The following is a 23883-nucleotide window of genomic DNA, read 5'->3' as shown; positions in this document are numbered from 1 at the left end:
ATGTGGTGTTTTTCTGCTTTATTTTATTATTTTCCGAAACTCTCTTATATACCACTGCTACTTAGGTTCAGTCCTACAAGCCCCAGCTGGCTTCGACGAACCTGCCTAGTGCCGTCCTGAATACATCCTGCGTAAATAAATTTATTATTATTATTATTATTATTATTATTATTATTATTATTATTATTATTATTATTATTATTATTATTATTATGTAGATATGTAGATAGATATAGATATGTACGCGTATATGGCTCGTGTTTTTTTTCTCTTTCCCTTGTGTTTTTTAGCTGACTTATGCGCGTATTTATGAATGAGTTGTGTAATATATTTTTGTTTTGTTCTTTTTCGGCATGTTTAGTGGTATTGTTTTTTTAATGCGATGTTTTGTATTATGTTTTCTACCTATGTTGTTCGTTAAGGTTCCAGAACCATTATGCTTTGTGGTATTTTTTTTCTTTGGCGTGTTCTTTTTTTTTTTTTTTTTGTAGAGTTGTCTGCAATTCTTGTAACTTGTGTTTACTTTCGTCTTATGCTATGTTTACGTATAACTGTTTTTTCTCTACGTCGATGCCGAGTCTAGTCGTACAAGCCGCTATTGGCTTTTGACAGACTTGCTTTCTTTTGTATTGATGTTTCATATTTGCAATAAAATTATTATTAGTAGCAGTAGTAGTAGTAGTATTATCGTCATCATCATCGCTAATGGTTATCGAAGGTATCGGATTGATCATCTATGTATCTCTCCGTCCGCCTCACCGGTGGCACTCTTAAAGTACGAAGAGCGGAAAAACGGATCAACCGTCAAAATGAGCTGCGATCCTCGAGCGGAATTTTACGATGTGTCAAAATGAAAGCCCCTCTCCTAAACGAAACAAGATAAAATAGATGAAAATCAAGCACCCGAGGCACTTCCGAGAATTCCAGTCGGGAGTACGGTGGGGATGCCCCAATCGAAAGTTCCTCCCCCCCAAGAAGAGGCGACGCTCTCGGCCCTCCGCACCCAAGTCGCCCTGTGGCCCGACGCTAGGCGGAGGTGGAGGGCGCGCACCTTGGTTCGGTTGAATAACACTCCACAAGGCCGACCGCTCATCCCCGGAGCAACAACCGACGCAGCAACGGCGTCGAAAACAGTCCTCCCTGCAAGCTCAATGGGCAGGATCCGGTTCGCCCCAAACGTGGCCTTATAAAGAGCCAGCCCAGCTCATTAAGATGCGGCTCAATCGCTGCGTCGCCGCGATCGCGAGTTGCACGAATCGAGAAGCACGATAAACACCCCAAGGGGTTCGAACCTTGAAGGACAAAAGCTTTGAAACCAGATGAAGCGGCTGCCGTCGGCCGTCGCCCTGGTGGCCCTGTTCTGCGCGGCAGCCGTTCCCGGTAAGTCGGTCCCACCCCGCGAGGCAGCCTCGCGCTAAGCGCTCGCCCCACGGCCGCTCCGTCCGACAGCGGCCGCAATTCCCGAGGCCAGGAAGGTGCTGTGTTACTGGAACAGCTGGGCATTTTACCGGACCGGCAAGGGCAAGAGCACGCCCCAGCGCCTGGACACCGCACCGTGCACGCACATGGTCTACAACATCGTCGGCATTCGCGGCGCCGAAGTGGTGCTCTCCGACCCGTGGAACGACCTCTCCGACAACGGGGGAAATGGTGAGGCCCGCATTTCGTTTGCCTTTGTCGAGCTTAGAGGTTGTCGCGTAGACTGCTATCGTAACAAGGGGTGGAGCAGGAAATGGAGACACGTGCGAGTGCGCGCTGGTGACAACTCGGCGTGTCCGTCTCCAGCATTCGGATTCTAACCGCAACGGTACGATGTATAATAGCCCCGTGCGACGCAACGTATGGCTCATAATCATGGCCATCTAAAATGGTTGACTGTCACAATCTTCAGGACAGAACATTTAGGCCAGGCTCAAAGGTCCGGAGCTCACTGAAAAAAAAAGAAAACCGTTCCTGTTTCACGTCACTTTCTTCTTGCTGAGAAAACCGTCCGTCGTACTTAGCTGTCATGAGCCGGCTTGGTCGGAACGAGAAGTTGTTTTTATTGATAGCAGTCTGGAATTTCGAACTGCAAAAGCTACCGTACGAAGGACGAGGTAACATATCCCGTCTCAAGAGCCCGCGCGCCTCGGTTGAATCTTCATCTAGCGGGCCCTATTAGATTTGTCAACAGTTTCTTGTTTTCGTTTTATGGCGTTCTTTATAGTACCTTTTACCTCCCATCTAACCCATCTGAAGGGAGATTGGGGGCAGAGGTGAGCTGGGAAATATTGGGCAACAGAATAAAACCGGAGACACGGAAACAAAAAGGACGTACACAAGACCGTCTCAGACACAGGTAAACGTTCTTTTTGCTTTTTATATTTTATCGCTCTGTCTGAGACGGTGGTATGTACGTCCCTTTTGTTTCCCTGTCTCCGGTTTTATTATGTTGACTAATCCACCTAGTTTGCTTCTATTCGCTATGCAACTCTGGCGCTGTTTCGTGATACATGTGAGACGAGCCGAAGCCTGCAGCTGAAAAACCGGCGTTCGTTTTAGTCCTGGGGAAGCTGGTCTACCCTGCCAGGTCTACGTTGTAGGTATCCAGGTACTCAAACCGTAACCGTAATCGAAACCGAACCGCAAACCGTTTAGGAACGAAATCTCTTCAGTAACCGTAACGAAACCGTTATTTGAAATTCATGAAAACTGTAACCGTAACTGTAACCGTAATTTATTTACAGGTAACCGATATTAACCGACATTAACCGGAAAATAAAACTATGAGTTTTTCTCAAGAATGACTTCGAGGAGAGATCCTGAAGTGTCGTGGCCATTTGACAGAGTTACTGTCAGTGAGTAGTGCATCTGGTAATACATTTCAGTTGAATCTAAATTTGGGATTAAGAATACTTGGTTGGAATCAGTGGTCGAGCTTATAATGAAAAGTCTATACAATTTCTAAATCAGCCGCACTATACTACAATCGCTACATGTATTCAGTACGTGTCGCCTTCAGGGTATTAACTAATAAGTTAGAATGCTAAGAAATCCATCCAACTCGTTTTTTTTTGTTTTTTTTTTAATTATTGACGTTCCTGACCTGCACTAGCCAGTATGAAGAAGCGAGGTAAATTGACCATCATGCATAGCTGGCGGAAGACAAACGTCGAACTTTGAGGTTCGACGTAAAAATCCGGCTCGACGAAAGTTCGTGACCATCCCTAGTTGCACTACATCTGTAGGAGAAGCTCCGCCTCCAAACCATGAAGAAAAATGGCGCTACCATACAAATGCACAATTTTTCCAGCCTCAAACTATCGGACAACGATATACGCGCGCTTCTATAACCACATGCATTTGCTTGGAAATGGCAAACATGACGTACGTGTAGCAGCGCAACACAGCGAAGACTAGGGAAAGGAACGAACAACGCAGGACATATTTTTACAGCTTTCTGTGTTGTTCGTTCCTCTCCTTAGTCTTTATTGTTTTTCGCTATTGCATTTACAATATGTTTGACTTTCACCAACTAGCCCAGCTCTCAATTTTATTACTTTAGTCCACTTGGCAGTATTTTACTAGAGAAGGGCTATAGTTCTGCCCCTTCCTTCAGTATGTGAGAAGCCTTTTCTGCATATCTTATAGGCTGCAACAAACTATAGCGACGAAAATGTGCGAATGGTTCTTCCAGCACCCAGTGGGAACTTTCTGAGGGTTGTTTACAAACGTTGCCGAACAACAAAGTAGCGATGTTTAGTAGCGATTTTTATTATATAAAATGCGATGATTCCCGAGTAGTGGGGGTATTATCTAAGCTTGGGTACCAAACTATAGAGGTAATGTAATTAAATGTAGTGAACAGGTGTTTGAGCTAGAAACGTGTGCAACTTTTGACCAATTAGAACTACTATGACGTTTCTGAGTTCTCGTTATTGTGAATGGCCCGTTGTTGGCTATCTGGGACTATTTTAAACCGTTTAATATAAGACGGCTGTCTATAGCATTTTAATAAAACAAATTACTGAAGAAACCGAAAAAAAAAATGTTTTTTAGGAACGTGTAACCGGTAACCGAAACCGTAAAAGGTAAAACCGTAAAAAACCGCAACGAAACCGATATCAACAGGAAACGGTTACCATATTTGTAACTAAAACGTTATATTTTTCGGTTTGAGTCCCTGGTTGTATGTGAAGGCACACGTGATTCACATTCTCTCCGTTATATATGCGTTGCTCTTGTTCATGTCGTTGTTGTTGTTGTTGTTGTTTTCCCAGTGGAGCAGTTACATCACCATTCCTAAAAAATATAAAATATAGCATCGCCCCCCCCCCCCCCTAAACCCGTATTTTCGCAATATCAAAGCTTTTCAATTTTAGTTCAAGAGCAGTGATACACAAAATTGCAGCTAAAGTTTTATTTGACAGTTAAAAAATAGCAAAGTAAATCAACTGTCCAAGAAACCATCACAAAAAAAAAAAATGAATGCCAGCAAGAATAACTTTTTTACTCTATTTTATTTATTTATTTTTTTTAATTTGCACCGAACCTGAGTGCACCGAACGTCGTAACTTAGCGAACTTTTTTATTTTCTCGAAATTCACTTTATTTTAAAAGTTATAGGCATGTGAAAATTACATCTGCATGTAGTCCTATATGCAGATGACAAATATATTTTCTTTTCTGGCTGGGACATCGACGACCTTTTTGGAAAGGCAAAACAGTGGTTGTGGGGATTAGACTTATGGCTTAGAGCTAATAAACTTTATTTAAACATGGAAAAAACAAAGTACTTACTATTTAGACCAAAAGGAATGACATCCCCTTCCAATTTGCAATTAAAATTCCAGGATTCTTATATTCAACTATCTTCAACCATTCGATTCTTGGGAGTTTTATTCCATGAAAACCTATCATGGACGCCACATAATGATTCTTTGAGAACAAGTTTTTGTCGAGCTGTTGGTGTTTTAAATAGATTAAGATATTATCTTACAACAAAAGTGAAACGTCAAATTTATTTCGTGCTTGTGCAATCCCGCATAAGTTACTGCCTTTTAGTGTGGTCAACGACATCCCCAACAAATCTAGACAATATTTTATCCATACAAAAGCGAGCATTGCGAGCAATTGGTAACATACAACTTCTTAAAAGTGCCACACCACATTTTAGGACATATCAAATACTCAACATAAGAAATCTACATAAATACAAACTATCACTTGAAATTCGGTGGCAATTTCAGCTCGATAAATTGGTGTTCTATGTTAAGTACCACGCGAAAGATAGCCCGTATAATTTAAGGCGACATTTATTAATAAAATCGCGGTCGCGAATGAATTATGGAGACCAGAGGTTGAGTTTTCTTATACCAGACCATTTAAACCAGTACCCGTATATTTTAGCTTCATTGGAATACGTACGATCACTTTATCAATATACAAATGTTGTAAAAGAACATTTACTCACAGGGAAATAAAACCGGATGTGCTTTAAGCAAAAGGCTTATGATGATAACTAGCAATTGTCCTTTCACGCCATGTTTTGTGATGTATTTGTTTTGTTTAGATTTCTAGTTTGGAGTGAAATTGTATCTATCCTCATTTGTTTATGTTTTTGCTACCGTTGCTGCCAAAAGGGTGGCATGGCCCCGTCAGGCATTTATGCCTTTAGCCCTGTCCCCTGAGACATCTCGGTACTGTTATGTCTTAAATAAAGGTATCAAGAACAACAACAACAACAAAAACAAGCAAAAAATAACCTCTTTCATAACGTCATTGGTCCTCGTCCCCCCTATTCCCGCGACGGAGGATTCCCCTTGCGGCGGTGACTGAGGAATTTGGGGAGGAAGGGGAAAACGGGGAAAGGAGGTGAGGCCGAGGAGAGAAGCTTCCCGGGAACGGGGCAGCTCTCTCTCCCCGGCTGACGTCAGGACCAAAAACGTCACGATTTCGTCCCATGCCGCGCGCTTTTGACACCACGGGGCGCCCCCGTAGGTGGAGGAGGTTTCCACGTCGCCCGGTTCAAATATGACGCACTGATATTTAGTTACTCTCTCCGTGCCCGCTGGCTTGCCCGAACCACAAGAGACGTGGAAACCGCAAAAAAGGTAGACGCTTAAATAGGACTGCAGGGAACCTTTAAAGGGATACTACAACGAAATTTCGGCGCTCATTTTTTGGTCTATATGTGTTCAAAGGAGCAGTATCACATCGAACATACCAATATTTTGTTAAAAAAGTCTCGAAAAGTAATTTTAAAACGAATTAAACGGTTAGCAAAGAGCACCTGGTGGATGTCGCTAACGCCTCGTTTGTAATGCTCGTCTAGGAACCTTGACAGCTAGTGACGGAGGTTGTCTCGTCTCCGGCCACGACGAAAGAAGAGGAGAACGAGGAACTCCCCTCCTCCCGGGAATGCCTTTTTCTGTCGCAGAAGTCGCTATTGTCCCCCTACAAGATTATAGAAGATTAACCCGTCGCTCAAAATTCGTACAAAAGCAGCCGCTTCGGTGGCTGGAACGACTAGGCCAGGGGTGGCCAGGCTGACCCGGCTGAAGAGCCGCAAACAAACCCACGAAACTTTTAAGAGCCGCGGGGGAGGGGGGGGGGGGGGGCAAACTTAAATTTTGTATAGAGCCTGACTGTACGTATGGGGGCACAAAGCTGTCAAACCGCAACTGTGCTTTTTTTTAAATCCTTTCTTTTTTTTCATGGGGCAACGCGGAAAGGAGCGAAAGGGGGGGTCCCCTACGAGGAATCCGCGAGCCGCACTTAGACCAGCAAAGAGCCGCATGCGGCTCGCGAGCCGCGGTTTGGCCACCCCTGGACTAGGCCATCCTCTCGACGTCAGCCTTGCCGTAGCTTTGCTCGTCTTGAGACGACCTACGTCACGATTGCGTTGGATGTCACGTGGTCTCCGCTGGGCCTTCTCCGAGCGCTTGCCAAAGTGGGCCGTTTATAACGAAAAATACAGCCACCAGGCTCAAGATACAAACGTGCGATTGTCATTTACGGATATTGTGGATCATATTCAACCTATTTTTAAACACGACGGGAATATTTCAAATATTGTTGAAGTATCCCTTTAATGGAGAAGTGAGCTCGTTTGTTACAGCACGGTTTCTCAAATCGATAGCGAAGTTCGGACAACGCAACTCTCACTTCAGGCTCGTAATTAAGCTGCAACTTGCACTTTGTTTTCATCGAAGCTACCGCAGTAATGCAAATTTAAGTTTGCGTTATTTTAAGTTCCCGAGCCGCTACGGCTCGGGGTTTTGTTCCCGAGGTTGTGTCATTAAGAAATGCAAAACGTCACGCTTGCATTGCTTAGTGTGTCAACTCAGATTGCGTTTTTTGGTCTAAACATATGTTTCGGCATCGTCATTTACTGAGCTGCCTCCGTAAGCTGCGGTGATTTGCTCTCCGAGTGTGGGGCGGGAAAGTAGATGCGCGGGCTTTTTTAGAGTGCAGTCCTCGGATATTACTACTAGGTGAGGTTGTCACGCGTTGACGCCACCAAGCAGCCACGCTCGCAACTACAGTACCCTAGGCAGAGGGAGAACTCTCGACGTCACGAGCGCGATACGCATTGCGCTTCTCCCTGGCCGACTTTGAAGCGAGAGGTAAAGAGCTCGCGAGTACGCCATTTCGTTTCCGTACCCCTTTAATGCGATTTAAGGACGGCACTTAGCAAGTGACAAGGCCGTGAAAATGTCGAGACCCATAAAATTTAGTCTGCATGAGCGTGACATATCCCATGTTCTCGTCACGCACAGTGTTGCAGCTTGATTTGGATAGGTCGGAACATATTTTGCACCTTGTTATGCGCCCAGCTCCCTCTTTATATCGCAGTCGTTGGCCCTCCGAATGCTCTTCGTGACGTAGCCCTTGAAGAAGTGAGGAGCACGCGCAGAAAATTTCACATTATTTGAAATTTCGTAGAGTACGTCGAACAACTCGGTCCTTTAAAAATATTTTTAAAAAAAACATTTTGGTGCACTTTTGATGTACGTGAGCTGCAAGACTTTTCCCGAGTAGGCATGTGGAGGCGGGCAGACGCTAAGGCGGCATGCACGCGCTGTCCAATGCAGGGAACCTTCGGCGCTTCACAAATCTGAAGAACAAAAAAAGTCAACTGAAGGTACTGGCTGCTGTGGGTGGCCAGAGCCTCGGATCAGCGCCGTTCAGCAGGATGGCGCGGTCCGAGACACACCGCAAGAGCTTCGCGGAAAGCGGAGTGTCCTTCTGCAAGAGGTATCGGCTTAACGGCCTCGTGCTCAACTGGAACTACCCCGGGGGCGGCGGAGGGCGGCCAGAGGACAAGGAAAACTTCGTGGAGTTGCTCAAGGTGGGTGGTTTGTTAGGCCCCCTTCAGCTGGAGTGGTTTTCTAACGTCTGAACGCAGCAACCTCAAAAACTCAAATTGCTAGAATTTTTTTATCATCGTCATTAACATTTCAATTTTCTCGCACTATTTAAGCGTACAGTTACGCTTTAATAACGCGTTAATAACGTGTTTTATATCTAAAAATAGCGCGGAAAGTTCTAGCTCATCTCCCTGAAACCATTCAGTCACGAAAACCGTTTCAAACCAGTACCAAGTCAGCTCCTCTGTTCAATTATCATCATCATCACCACAGGGGATTCACGTGAAAACATCATGTCTGGGACTGGTGTATTGCAGCGTGAAACGTCTCCAAGTTGTCGAAGTTGCTCGCCCGTTTCGAGCCGAACTCGATCCCAGGAATTCGAGCTGTCGCTTCTAGAGAACAACTCGCCAGCAACCCTGATATTGCTGATGCACCGTCTGAAGCGGGCCTTACAAAAATAATTTTCTGATTCAAAGAGAGAGTAAAGGTCGGTTTTATATATTTGCGTTTTAATGTGATCGATTGCGGTACGACTTCTTGCGTTCCACTATGACGCGTTGCGCAGATCTCGGTGGCCATAGCAGCCATCTTGTAAGCAGACAGATGCGGTCATAACGCTGTCGGTCACACTCAAACGAACATGCCTCTTTACGTGAGAGTGTCAGCGTGGTGCCATAGCCTAAATTAAAAGAACAACGCGGGAAACGAGAGCCAAAAGACATGTACGTAGACAAGCGCTGATTGCCAGAAGAAACATTGACTAAACAGGAATTACAAAAAGAAAAAAAAAATAGTGGCACCCTTTTGCAAGGTAACGGTAGCTTCGTCGTACCGAGAACGTCCGTACGTAGTATAGTTCCTTCGTCTGTGGACGCCGGAAGGCGTTCGCAGGTCTTTGGTCACATACAGAGCGGTGGGTCTTACTTGCCGTAAGGGAATACGTCCCGTCAAGTTTAGTGAAACGAAAGCCCGTTGCATTTAGTTGGTGAACGCACCTTTTGTCGTCGCAGTTTTGCAGCGGGGGGAGCCTGAGGACGCGTTTTGCGTTAAACGAAAGAACTAAATACTCGTAAATCTCCAAAAGCATTATCAATTGATCACGCAACAGCGAATTTGATCATCTGACGTTGAAAACAAACGCATGTGCGACCAGGGCGGGATAAATTTCCTCAATCAAGTTGACGGCCTCTGCTGTGCTATGCCGTCGGAGGAATATGCGGTTCTCTTCTTCATGGGGGCAAGCCTCTCGCCATTCTGCATGGTCCCTGTGCAGGGTGCAGTTAAACGGGCTGTGTTTTGAATGCTATCATAGCTTGCTGATATCCCTAGTATTGATAAGACAAGAAAAACTATTTTCATTTTATTACACAATAATTGTTTACATTTTCTCAGTTTATTTTTTTTTGCCACCTTTTTGCTTTTGTTTTATGCTGTGGATGGCCAACAATAGAAGTGAAACATTTAGCAGATTACTTGTTCAATTACTGGTATTAGAAAACGACTAACAGGGAAGTTTCCGATCCCTGGAGACATTTCGCCTCGGGTCCTTTGAACGTTTTAATTTTGTATAGACTTTCGACTGTAAGATCTCAATTTCAGAAATGAACATTGCTCGTTAGTCGCTGCAAATGTTAGGCGACGCTCGTACCTCCGGAGAAGCACACTGGGGAGCAGGCTCCCCGTTATTAGGGTGGCAGCACTTTCACCGCTTTGCGGTGTTATAGGGGGCATCACATTGCTTTAACGAGCCATGAGAGAAGAAGCGAGCGCCTATGTTCAGCCCGGCCATGGCCGAACGTACGTCTCAAATCCTCCAATTCATGGAGAACTTGGGTGGTGCTTTCATCGTACTCAAGCGCTCGGTTCATGCAAGATTGAGTGTGACAAAGAGATGCTGTTCACATCACCAAATTTGACATCCCGTGCCTTTTCAGTGTGCACTCCTACTCAGAGCACTCTCTGGCACTCTGCATTTATCCATCGGAAAGTCGGAGTACGAGCAGCGTCCCGGCACAGCTATATACGAGGTCGCGTTGACGTCGGCGGCATCCTATGGCCAAGTGTCAGTGACAGTGCTGCGCCACTGAAAGCGACGAATTCTGGATCTACATTCGCTTGTGGACAGTGAAAGGAAATGTTGCCGTAAGAAGCATTTTCGCTCGTATCTTTAGTAGATCGTTCTTCTGACGACGGGGGGGGGGGGGGGGGGGGGGGGACCATTTAAGTTTGACGGTAAAAAGCGAAGAATCCTATATCCTATGTTCCTCAGGTTGTTCAGAGTGTGTCCATAGAATTAAGCTGTGAAATAAAGTCAGAGCCGAATATAATTGACTGCGTGTTTGTGTCCCACGGCGATGCGCTGAGCAGCCACTGAGCTCGTGTGGATGATAAGATTATTCGGTTGGGACAGGGAAGATGCTGTTTACTAATCAAGTTCTCTTTCTGCCATACGTGTGACCCTTATCGCGTTCGCTTTCCGATACAAGTTTATTCAAGACTATTTGCAAATATTACTGTACGACTGGTTCATCAAACAGCGCGTTTACAGGCTGTTTGGTTTCGTCCACTAAACAGCACTTTTACGCAACGTACCTTAAGTTATAAAAATGTTTTATCTCTGGCATTTTCCACCGCTGGACAGAGAAGGCCAAAGTGCTCCGAGCTGCACAGTTGAGATTGTATGAGACGGATTCAGGGCTCTTCTGAGGAAAAGAATAGTGGACTCTCTTCGATCGAAGTCAAAGGACCGAGGCAGCCATCCAAAGCGGAAAGTATGTCCCGCACGTATGTCCCTCTTCGAGAGCATTCACTTGTTTGTATTTCAATGTAGGGCAACCGATGCGTCTGCTTCCCGACTGTTATTTGGCGGCAGGTAGTATATATATAGACACGCTGAATAAATAAACAAACAACATCTGTCCTACTTTAGGGTCTTTGAAGTATGCGGATTTGCACTATGCAGCAGTTGTTCTGCCGAAGTGTCGCTTCAATCAGTGTTCGAGCTCTCAGTCAGAGTTTGTCATGTTCATTTCTTCTCTTCAGACGTGATTTCGGCGGCATCGACTTAATGGCAATATCCACTCAACTTTCCCGTCGGCCTTCTCCACTATTCTCGTGCGCAGGAAATGAAGGCAGCCTTTGAAAAAGCGAACCTGTCACTTGGAGTGGACCTGTCTGTTGCGAGAGAAATCGTCGCAGAGGGTTACAACTTGCCCGAAATTTCAAAGTAAGGGCTGACATGACAGCTGTTTTCATTACTTCATCAGTTGTTCATCACTTTTTTTTTTTTTAGAACGATTTGAATGCATGATTATTCCCGTCTCTTCTTGTCTTCAAATCTGCGCCTTCCCGTAATAACTGTTGAGGGTGAAAGTGCTTGAATCAAAAAGAAATGTCATGTCGTGTCTGTCACCTATCAGTGGTGCGCTGAATAAAAGTAATTGAAAGAAGCGCGATCAGAGCGATGCTAAGACTACATACAATGCTTCTGTTCATTCTACGTCTGGAATTCTTTTTTTTTATTTCTTTTGTGTTTACGGTAGGGACGTTCCCTGCATCGTGGATAACACTTTTTTTTGTTTTAAACAAACTACACATCTCAACACTTCCTCGCACAAACATTCTGTGAATCCAAAGGATACCGTTACCTTTTTCGTCTTTACGTTGGCGAAAATTAAAAATAATAAAATTAACTTTACGACGACTATCGCTTTTCCCTCTCATACCATCCAAGCGATCTCGTCTTGATTTGGACACCCTTCGTACGCCAGGACTCTCCTCAAATTCTTCCACAAATCTATTGGGCCATAATTCATCAAACATCCCCAGTGAACTATTCCGGTAGCCCTCTGAAGCCGTCACTAAAATGCTTGTGTCCGCTGCATGAAGCGCTTCGTCCAAAGCTCCGAGCATGGCACAAGTTCATCATTCTTGTCAGCCATACAGTTCTGTCGTGCCTAATGTGCACAGGCGATGCATGGCTTATGCCCCGATGCATGGCTTAAGCCTCGACTCTTGGGGCAGTGTTCGTTTCCAATGTATTTCCCCCAAAAGCTTCCGGTCGTCCTATCGAAATGCGAGAGAGAGAGGTACACGTGCCGTCCTCCTCTTCTTATCGCTTGCGAGTCGCAGGATGAGGCGCTCACTGGATGTGTCGCAGTCTTCACAAAGCCTCGCACGAGGAAGTAGTGAACTCAAGAGGAAATACGTAGTTGAACAGAAACGGCCATGTGCTGAGTGTGACTGTACTCGACGTGCCAGAAGACACTGGAGGGGAGAGAGCGGCGTATCGTTAAGGATAGAGAAACAAACCTTCATAGAAAACGAACTGTGATATCGCATTTCCACGTAGTCTGCACAAAAGCACCGCAGAAACACAGCCCCGTTGTTTTATGCCTCCTACATCGTCTTCCTTAAAATATGTCTGATATTTGTCTGCAGGAACGTCCACTTCATGACAGTCAACGCCTTCGACTACTGGGGAACTTGGTCAGGGAGGACAGGCCCGGTGGCTCCCTTGCACGGGCTCTCTGACACCGAGTACACCACTCCCAGTGTGGTAAGTGGTAAGAAGGGACATATTTCCCAGTCTTGTACCATGGGGGTCCCGATACGCAGGTATTAGTTGACGTAACCACACGCACAACTTCTGTTTAGACGTTAAATATTTACATAGCGTGAGGTCGGAATGCCATGGTATGGCGACACTGGTTCTCGCTGTAGATGAGAGGAGACGCAGTAGTGATACACGAACGCACGTCAGTACGATGCTCGTTGATGATAATAATAATAATAATAATAATAATAATATTATTATTATTATTATTATTATTATTATTATTTTTATTACTACTGACCGCCATCTTACTTCGCAAGATGGCGGGCAGTAAGGACAAGTGCGGCGGGTGCTCTCAGCCTTTTTACGGAAAACAAAAGTATTTCCGATGCAAAGAGTGCGGAAAACGCACGCACAAGAAGTGTGTCGTACTTCCGGACAGCGAGGTTGGACGAATGCTGACTGGGGTAAGCCCATTTATCCATTTATATGCAACGACTGCATCTCCGTCAAGCGCACGCATATTCCTATCTCGGACGAAGCTAGGCCTGACGACGAGCAGGACTCACCCTGCCAGGGCCGGCTCGGCGTAGACTCCGCGACTTCGGTGGCTCTTCTCCGAGACCTGCTAGCCGACGCATTGAACGGCATCTCTTTTCTGACGGACCAGATGACGGCTGTGAGGGAGGAGAATGCTCGCCTTCGCAGCGAGCTGACGAGGAGCTCCGAGATTCAGTCGGTCATGTTGCGCAACATCCAGACGGAGCTACGGGACCCCCGGCATCGCCCGAGGTACGTCGGGGGACCCTCGCCTTCCCACGCTGCCGTGGCGGGCCGTCATGATCTCAGTGCTTCCGTGGTGGGAGCAGGAGGAGCCGCCCCATTCCCCAAGGGGAAAACGACCTCGACGGTGTCTGAAGAACCTGTTTCCTATAGCGAGGCGTGCGCCGTGACTCCCCGTTCGCCCCCCGAGCATCAACGTGAGCCGCCGCAGCAGGTACTAAAGCCCCTTTATACGGAAAAGTAGCGACATCCTTTGAAGAATGCCGCCTGCCATCCTTGGCCAAACCAGGCGGCGCTATCGTCGACACGCGGGTGCACAAAAGCAAAACATGAAGATAAGAGGTGTGCGCGTCAGAGGAGGAAGGAGAAGGAATGCCTATGCTGTTGGAGTGCAGCCATTGCTATGAGCTCATGTCGCCAATCAAATAACGCCGACTGTGCAACGTCACGGCTTTCATCGTCTTTCTTTGAGCACATCCTTCAAGGCTGGAGACCATGACAGTGCGCTTTTAGCATGTGTGTATGTATTTGCGAGCGTAGCTTTCAGGCCTTTGACTGCGCTCTGACTCAAGGCCGTCTGTTATCTTGGGCCAAACCAGGCGGCGCTACAGTCGACGTGCGGGTGTAAAAAAGCAAAACATAAAGATAAAAGGTGTGCGCGTCAGAGGAGGAGGGAGAAGGTATCGCTACTTTTTCTATTCAAGGGCATTAGCAGGTACAAGCTCCCGTGCGTCTCCATGTTTAGTTTAAGTCCCGTCTGACCCGGATGAAAGTACCGCGTCTCTTCCTTGAGGTGGTGGTTGAGCCTGGTTGTCGCCATCCACTAGAGCAGCTTACATTAGGTGGACGTTAGGGAGATCGGGCGGGGTTGGCCATCTCTGAGGGATCCCTTCCGGGCTTTGGGATCGGTGTGACTATGGCGTGCTTCAGGGCCGTCGGTACCTCACCTCGTGTCCAGATCTCGTTGACATGCGCGAGGAGCTCCTCGAGTTGTGGAGCGTCGAGGTTGCATTGCCCACGTCACATCCTTTCCTGGTGCGCTCTTCATGTTAATCTGTTCGAGGGTCGCGGTGAGCACGGCTTTTGTGAATAGGATCTCGATCGCCCGCGACTCATCCACGTGGTCCGGAGTGTAGATGTCGCCGACTTGTATGGTTGGCGGTTGTGGGAAGAAGACGGACGCCATTTTCCTCTCGAATTGGTCGCGGTTGACGCCAGTTCGAAGCAGCACGGCTTGCACTGTGCTGCACTCGTTGAGAGACCGGAAAGTTATCCAGAGTTTACTAGCCCCAGTGTGTCGGGAGAATGATTAGCAGTGCTCCTCCCAGCGTTGGCGGGACTGTACCTGCGCGTGGCGTCGAATTCTGGCCGCCTGTTGTCGGATACGCATTAGGTCGGGGAAGGTGCGGCCGCAGGCCATGTACTTTTTATGGACTTTCTCCTGGACTTGTCACAGGTTGACCGGTCCAGCGTTGGGGAGTCGCCTTCCACCTCGAAAGTATTCGTAGCGCCGGCCGCCGCCACCAGAATGCGCTCGACCAGCGTGGTGGCCCCGTCTGTGTCTGCAGAGTGGCTCAGGAGGTCCCCCCTGAAGCGTTGCCAGTCGGTATAGTGCATTCGTTTCTTTCGCTTCTGCTGGCCACCGAGGACCTCAATCCAGATGGGATGGTGGTCGCTACTCCACGGTGTGGGTTCGCGATACCATCGAGCCGCAGTGTCGGCCGTCACCCAGGTCAGGTCGGAATTGGTGTCGTGCTGTCCTGGGTTCTCTGCCCACCTAGCTGGCAGGCCGAGGTCGTTGGCCAGCTGAAGTTCAGCCCCATCGGCCTCCTCGAGCAGATGTCTTCCGCGGCCTTGCGACCGCTGGTACCCCTAGGCCACGTGTTCGGCATTAAAATCTCCGGCCAACACAGCAGCGTCGTGCGGGTAAAGCGCGCGCAGACGGCACATCCATGGTGAAGTCCACGTTGGTAACAGTCTGTCTAGTAGTGCCAGGTCGCACGTAGACGCCACCATGATGTTGCGGCATCCAAGGAGCGGCCGGGCGGCTATTACCTCTTGCACTTCGGTCCCAAAGGCCGTGGTAGGGATTTGGCAGTACGGCAGCAGGACCGCCAGCGGCTTGCGGTCCATGCCCGGAGCCGCTCGTTCAGCGTTGCTGCATGCGGCCCCCACCGCAGCCGAGCGGCGGGGGGCCGCATTAATTATTAAGTCTATTGAGTAAATAGTAACTCTAAGTAATCAAACTACTAATTATAACATCTATTAAGCTATTAACATATCAGTTGGTCGAATATTAGCTCAAAGTAATCAAGTCATCACGATGTCAGTTAGGGCGAATTAAAGTTCATTGGGTCAATAGTAACTCGAAGTAATCAAAAAGTAATCATAATGTGACTGGTGCTTATAATAAATTGGTTAGTTTATTATTTGCTCAAAGTAATAATGAGAGTGAGGATTATGCAATATAAAGTCAAATAGGTCACTAGTTACTCAAAGTAATCAAGATGTGAATAATGCTGATATAAACGCAGTTGTGTCACTAATGTACCGGGGAAAGATAAAAAGTAACCACTAAGTTAATTGAGTTAATTAAAATCAATTGGGTGAATAGTAACACGGATTAATCAATGGAGTAATCCGAATCTTACCTGATATTATATGAACTTGCCTTTGTCAATATTAATTAAAGTAATCGACTGAGTTATAAAATGATTGCTTCTATAAAGTTATTTGTGTCAATAATAGCATATTAACCAAAAAGTAATCAGAATGTGGAATGAGCTACGAATTTGTATTTTTGTCATTAATCCCTCAAAATAATCGAGAGAGTAATAAAAATGTTGAACTTTTATTATATAAATTGTGTAATTAACAGGTTGAAGTGATTAGAAGTGGGAGCCATTTTAAGTCAGCGGAGTCAATAATAGCGAGAAGTAATAAAAATAGTAACCACAAATTGCAGTTGTACTCATATCATTTGAGCTGTATCAATAATAAGTCTAATTAATGAGAAAGAGTAAACAAAACGTCAATTCAGCCTAAGTAAAGTCGAGTGCGCCACTAATAACTCGAGGTTACTGGTAATCAACGTGTGAATCGTGCGACTAGTAACTCCAAGTGATCGAAATAGTAATCAAAATATCAGTTATACAAAATCTAATTTTATAAACAATTACTTTAAGTGATCAAAAGTGTAAGCGAAACACGGCCACTGAAGACAAAAAATGTACATATTCTGGATTACATATTGTGATAAAAATTAAATACTATTAATATTGTGAATTCAATTGACTGACCCGGGGATTAAATTGGGTAGCGCTGCGATTAAATTTAATGGCACTTGAAATAAATTGAATGTCACTTGGATTAAATTGACCACCATTTGCATTAAACTGAGCGGGTAATCCTGTAGATGGCGCTTCAAACGACGGGATGCGTACTGAAGGGGAGGGGGTTACCCCCTCCGCGGGAGTTTCACAACTGAGCTAATCTAGTTAGGTTGTACTTGACAATGTGACTCCAATTTCCCCGCTAAATTTAGCGAGGAAATTAAAGTCACGTGACCTGACATTATATGACGTTAGGTCACGTGACACCGTGACGTCACAGCTGTGGTGCCATGTGATGTGGCGTCAATTGCCCGGCTAAATTTAGCGGGGAAATTCATAAACAATATGTTCGTCACTTCCTGAAACGACTGTCTAATGTCTTCTAAACAAATGCAAACGATCGCTCCTTTAATATTGCATTCCATGCATTTTAGGACTTAAAAGATAAGGGTTGCTGGTCATTTTGTTTTTCAGACCTATTCATTCATCTCAACGACGGAGCTATCACATCCGTATTTTTTCAATCAAATCTAAAGATCCCACCTTACGTGATTGTTTAAATTCAATTAAAACTACACAGGTTGTTTTGTTTTGTTTGTTTTTTTCTTTTTTTTTTACGTGCATAAAGCGGTTTTGTGTATCGGGCTCCTGTGTATACATTCGTATCCCGAGTGGTTCAAGTGCACCATTGTTCAAACTTGAGATGAGAACTGCCTCGCAGGAGCACAGCGTCAAAAGCTACCTTAACGCGGGCGCGGAGCCCTCCAAGATGGTTCTGGCCATCACGACCCTCGCTCGATCCTGGACCTTGGAAGACACGCAGAACACCGGCTACGGCACTTTCACGGATGAGCCCGGCACCGCGGGCCCCTACACCAAAACAGCTGGGGCCCTGGGTTACAACGAGGTGAGTTAAACCGCTAGTTATAATGCCCATCAGTTGGAAGAAAAAAATGAAATTTGGGGTTTTCGCCTGCCACGCCCATTAAGCCTTCAGTATTCATCGCCTGGGAATTTTCTTGTAACATTCAACTCTCAGTTACATAGCTCCCACACCGAGAAAACCTATCAACTGATTGCGGTCGTCTCGATCGAGACTTCAATTCACAAAGTGAGGATTCGTAGTCCGGCAGGTTCCTTCGGAGCCGCCGAGTACCTTGAATAACGGCTAGAGTGTCTAATTGAGGTCAATTCTCAAACGCACAGCATACCTATTGTAGATCTCAATGTAACGCGTTAGAGCTGTTACAGTCTCCACAGTTCGAACGACTGACTACGAACAACAGCGAACTTCGTCAAATTAACATAGAGACCGATGAGCATGTCGCCGATGTAGACCTCGTCGCAACATACACCACCGTAGTCGAGTACGAACACGAGGTCACCCGTGTGATCGCTTTGCTTGGTAGTAAGACATCGACAATCCCTCCTGCAAAGGGAACTGCAACCACCAACGGCCGCCGATGACATCGCAACCACGTTTGAACAGCGAAGGAGCTCCCAATACTAGGCCGGGAGGGGTAAAGTTTCCTAAGCTACAGCTCTAGAGCTTCAACGGCGACGTCGGCGGATATAGCAGAGCTTCTAGGAGCAGTTCTCAAGCGCAGTATGAGAACAAAAGCGTCCCCCGATGCCAGAAGTTTCGCTACCTGCGGACCCTCCTTGGCAGAGGCTTTAGTGATCTCGAGTTGACAAACCATCGACCCCTGCTACGCACGTTCACGCGATCGATATGCTTTCTAGTCGATTCGTTGACAGACGACGTATAGTCCAAGATAATCTGGCGAAATTATGAGGCTACCTTCTGTAATTTTATCAAGCGACACCAAGGCTCTACGACGGATGTACGACCACATCCAAGTAAACATCCGGGGGCTGAAGGCTCTTTGCATCAAATCGGAGACGTATTCCACAATTATGTCAGACATCCTGCTTAAGGCCCTACGGGAGGAGCTAGTCGGGGCGCTCTGTCGACGAGCTAGCTTCATTTCTCCACGAACGCGGACCGAACTCGTTTATTCGACATCGTACAGCAGGGGGTTCAATTTGCCTCTTAATTATCTCGTAGCCATAGGCATAGACTACGGGGGGGGGGGGGGCATCGGGGCTTGTGCCCGCCTGGTGAGATCCAGGGAAGGGCAGAGCCCCCCCCCCTCCCCCCCCCCCCCCCCACCCCCGGTCCCGGGCCATGATCCTTACCGAGACACTGTTTACGTGCCATGTAACGAGCTTCTAGTAGTGGCATGTAAACAAAATAACGCCCACGTTGCCTTTATTGACAAAATACATCGGAAACGGAATCCCAGCGTGCTTTCGTTAGCTTCAATCTCCAGTTCTGGCGAGAAAGTAACGCGCACCCCCCCCCCCCCCCCCCTCCCCCCGGAGAACTTCTCAGCCTGCCCCCCCCCCCCCCCCCCCCACCCCCCGGGAAAATGGAAAGTCTACGCCGCGGCTCGTATAGCTATCTCGATCACGTATAGCTATCTCGATCAGCACAGCGCCTGCAGTCCCACCATCTGAAAGAGTTTTCAAGCATCCTGAGTTTCCTTCAGACCGAAATGGAGACCAGGGAAAGGGCTGAGATGACTGACATGCATCAAGAGTCCAGACGACGAAATCAGACCGATCAAACACAACTATAGACAACTTCTGCAGCAGCAGTTCTACAAACACTGAACGCGGTTGCTTCTTTTGCAGAATGACGGTTTATACAACTGCGACCTAGACTGGTGACGTACTATTTGGTCAAAATGAAAAAAAAAGGCTATCCGATTATATGCGGTACTTTTGATTGAGTAAGAAAGGACATCAGGTCATATACTGTCGTGGAAAGATGTCAAGCTCCTCTTGTTCTGGAAAGCACGCCGCGTCTATGTGTAGTCCCAACTGGAAGCTCTCAGAAGATCCTGGTCAAAAGACCGTCGCTACTTGTGTAGGAACACCAGCTGCGGAAGTTCCCTTGGCACAGAGGTCCTCCTCCTAACCTTCCGGGCCTTGGCTGTCTCAAAGAACCCGAGTTGCTACTTTCGTGCCATCGCCGATCAATGCAGTTAATGGACATGGATACGCAGGGATAAGTCCCGCAAACTTAGCCTCAAGGTTCTGGGAGAGACCAGTCTCCGGTTGAAAACTTTCGCGAACACTAAAGGCTGAACCGCATGTAAGCGATTTAGCGAGCGACGAGACGAGCGACGGCGACAAGCGACGAGAGTCAGCGGCGAGCGACGGTGATTGCTCACTGTAGTTCGTCGCGTCGCTTGGTTCTGAATTTCTTAGAAAACGTCGCTCATCGCTCGGAAGTGGCTGAAGTAATTATCCAACAGTACGAAACGTTCCGTTTTACGTGACTGCGGATTCGCGCGCGCGGCAACCTTGCGCGCGCGATTGCGCGGCTGTCCTCGGTTGTGTGTCGTTGAGAAGCTTCGTTTGATCACCGGTTGCGATGGGTATAATAACCCCGACGACAAGCACCGCTTCACAGACGATCCTTTGGGATATGTCCCACGCAAAAAAAAAAAAAAAAAAAAAACACCAGAATTTAAGATTTATTGCGCTGAGCCGCATCGGAGCGGCCCTCAGACGTGCTGTGTGGCAGTCAAATTACCGCCGTAAAATATTCGCTCTCCTCCGTGCAATTTTTCCTAACCGGTCGCACCCAGTGCCTGGGGGTACAGGCTTTTCTTCAAAATGAGCATCAGACGGTATGCGGCGAGCTTTCTTTGACGATCCATCGTTGGTTGCACGAAAGAAGCACATCTCGCCCCGCTCGCTTTCGCAGTCAGCTGAGTTGCCAGCCGCGCCAGCCCATTGGTCAGCCGGGCGCGGCACAGTACACTTATTGGAATGTTTTATCTTGCATGCAGCCATAGGCGCCGACTACGGAGTGCCCCCCCCCCCCCCCCCCCCCCTCGAGCTCCTTGGGAAAGCAAGTACTCTCGCCTCTGCAGGGCCTACGCCTCATTCACCTCATCTGTGCGCCGTGCCGGGTGCTTGGGCATATCGACAGGTGTCGCCCATAAGTCAGAGCAACGAGAACATCGAGCTACTAACACTTCGCAAACATTGATATATGAGACATTTAAATAAAAACTCAGTTCCAGGCGAAAAAAATAGCAATAAAAAGTAAACAAGCCTGCAGACGGCAGAAAATACGTTGGAAAAGACCCCCTCGGCGAAAGCAATCGTTGCGGCGCTCTTACCCAAGAAACTGGACAGAGAAAGGCGAAAAAGGTGCTCAGTCACTTTACAATTGCGGTGTCGGAAGCAAGGACAAAGCAGAAGCAACACGAAGGGAAGGATGAAAAAAGAAAAGTGGTCCGCACAAGCGACTAGAGCGAAATGTCTTTTTTGACGAACGCGGAGGCAAAGGCGCTTTAAGGCATGGCCCTGGCGGCTCGTAAGAAGAAAAAAAAAATGTTCGTAAGAAAAAAACAGCTGAACATAAAAGACAAAAGGACATCTGTGCGCTGTCGGTGATGTGTTTGTTGTTGTTCTATGGCGGCAACATGCGGCAAAATGCGAAGGCGCCACCAGACGCGACAGAGAAGGCGAAGAAGCTTGAGCGACCGACGACCGCGGCCTGGCCGCCGGGTTGCCGAGCACCAGCCTGGCTCCACGGCAGCGCTCTACTTGGCTGTTGTCTCAACTGACTAACACGTACTCAATTGTAGGAGAACCGCAAAAGGAAACGTTGAAAATGCACGCTCACCAGAAAAACGGTCACTCACGTCACGCTCTTTTTCTGGTGTGCGTGCATTTTCAGCGTGAGTTTCCTTTTGCGCTTCTCCTACAATAGGAATATCCAACTCGCCCAAGCATCCATTCCAAGTACTAAAATTACTCGCGACCATAGTACCATTTTTTCCATACCCCGTCCTAATGGCGAAAAAATGTTGAAAATTCAGGCGAGGTGGTGCGTATTAATCATGATGTTTCAACCCTGGGACTGCGAAGGAAACTTGTAAGATCAAGTAGAAATAGGACAGAAGGTGACAGCGTCTCAAAGTCAGCAAACAAAATGGCGCCCCCTTTGTACAAGCTCCCTAGCAAGGAAACCTTGAAGGAAGTGTCAGACAGGAGAATGCTTTCCTAAAACTCATGGATTAAGAAAATAAGTAGTTTGTACTTGTCTGATTTTGATTCAATAAAGCAGGAAAGGCCAGTTTTCAAACCGGCAAAACAAATCGGTCAGTTTGAAAGTCTCAGGCAAGCGCAAAAGCAACGGTTACTTTTTCAAGTAACGGTAAATTACTTTTCCTGTCAAGTAATCGAGAAATATTATTGGATACTTTTTAATTGAAAGGTTAACTGAAACTGTAATAGATTACTTCTTGTAACGTGTGCAAGATTAAGAGAAAATGTGTTCTATGGCTGGCACCTAACATTTTCGGTTCGGACTCCTGAAACGGAAAATTCAACGCGGACTGGAAGTTGAACGCTGCCGCAGCGCTTGCGTCCTCACTTGTCGGACACGACTGCCAGCTGAACGTCCGAGTTACTCCCTCGCCACATCACGCGAGAAAGCATACAGCGACGGTTCTACTCCTTTTCCAAAAATGTGGACCCACCAAACTCAAGCTAAAGTCTCAAGCACGATGAATGCGCCACCTCGGAGAGAAAAGTTTCATTGCACGCTGTGCATTGGCCTATTTATACGATTTTCGTTCTGCTGAATAGCGCTCCAGAACAGCCTGCATAATGGCAGCAATCACAAGCCTTTTTTGGGAAACAGCGTATGAATGGAGGTTTTGGGAATGGCTTTTGCACTCCATCCGGACACCGAATTTGTTTGCTCCATCTCTGGTTAAACACTACACGTCTCCCCTAAAATAAAAAATAATTGTATCAGGGTTATAGCTCACGGTAATCCGGTAGCAAGATGTCGAGAAGATCCTTCGAGAACGCAACATGGCCAGTGCACGTTCCAGTAACAGGGTAACTATCAGTGTTTCCTTTTTCAGCTCTGCGAATCTCTCAAGACAAAAAAATGGACTGTCAGCTTCGACAAGGGCCTGCAGGCACCGTACGCTGTAAACCTGACAAACTGGGTGAGCTACGAAGATGCCGAGAGCGCGAAAGAAAAGGTAGGTAAAGTGCAGCTCAATTGCGCGCAAAGAAAAATTAATTTTTTTTTTTTTTTTTTTTTTTTTTTTTTTTTTTTTTTTTTTACGCCAGGCTTCTTTTGCCAAGCAACTAAAGCTGGGCGGGATCGCCATTGTGACGCTTGACACGGACGACTTCTCCGGGAATTGTGGAGCAGCCTTTCCAATTCTTCACTCTGCGTCGAGGGAATATTTATCCACGTAGCAGATCGAACTCGACGTTTGGTTTTCTTTGTTTGATATGTGGTGTTAATCCGTGAACTGTTCCGTGAATGAAAATGATGAACGCAATGTATTGTTCGATTGTATTCTACATTTCATAATCATTAGCCTTCATTAAGTCATCCCGTCCAGAAATCGATCGTCTATAGCCGGTGACAGGTGAAGGGTCTAAGGTAAGCTCCTCCCACCCCTCTTTCCACTTTAGCAGAGCGAACGCCCGCGAGGAGGCGACCCCCTCTCCAGCGTTCGCTCTGCTGCTGCAATCTAATTTAGTGGTTCGCACCCTCGAGACCACTTAGGACGAATTGAGCGGTCTCTGTAGGCACTTGATATCCGAGCGCACTCTCAAGAAAAAAGGGTGTCAAAAGGTGCATTCTTACACCCTTTGTCCCATATAATACACCCCCAAACTTCAATTCGACGTACAGCGCCCTACAGTCAAACAGACGGCCCGAACTTTTACGAGGGACCTGATAGCCGTGTGGTACAACTTATTAAGATAGCTAATGTTCGTTTTACTGGCAACAAGAAAAATA

The 23883-nt window shown here is 46.8% G+C and overlaps 1 protein-coding gene across 1 annotated transcript; it reads left to right on the top strand.

Moving 5' to 3' along the window:
- The first annotated feature begins 1027 nt into the window (after positions 1-1027).
- On the top strand, positions 1028-23416 carry LOC8029680 (acidic mammalian chitinase). The gene is made up of 8 exons (XM_040218220.3): positions 1028-1380; positions 1450-1650; positions 8076-8332; positions 11477-11580; positions 12795-12912; positions 17746-17931; positions 22985-23107; positions 23199-23416. The coding sequence occupies exons 1-8, from the start codon at positions 1320-1322 to the stop codon at positions 23328-23330; spliced, it is 1182 nt and encodes a 393-aa protein (XP_040074154.1). The 5' UTR covers positions 1028-1319; the 3' UTR covers positions 23331-23416.
- Positions 23417-23883: the final 467 nt, after the last annotated feature.

This window comes from Ixodes scapularis, unplaced genomic scaffold, assembly GCF_016920785.2.
Source record: "Ixodes scapularis isolate PalLabHiFi unplaced genomic scaffold, ASM1692078v2 PGA_scaffold9__187_contigs__length_104089568, whole genome shotgun sequence".
NCBI lineage: Eukaryota > Metazoa > Arthropoda > Arachnida > Ixodida > Ixodidae > Ixodes > Ixodes scapularis.
Note: the sequence above shows the minus strand (reverse complement) of the source record. Positions and strands in the feature narration are given on the sequence as shown.

What these genes read in the sequence shown, in the direction of transcription:
- LOC8029680 (XM_040218220.3), top strand. Translation starts at nt 1,320, where the DNA reads ATGAAGCGGCTGCCGTCGGCCGTCGCCCTGGTGGCCCTGTTCTGCGCG. An exon ending in CTGCGCGGCAGCCGTTCCCG is followed by an intron (nt 1,381 to 1,449) that starts GTAAGTCGGTCC and finishes TCCGTCCGACAG; the next exon opens with CGGCCGCAATTCCCGAGGCC. An exon ending in CTCCGACAACGGGGGAAATG is followed by an intron (nt 1,651 to 8,075) that starts GTGAGGCCCGCA and finishes TGTCCAATGCAG; the next exon opens with GGAACCTTCGGCGCTTCACA.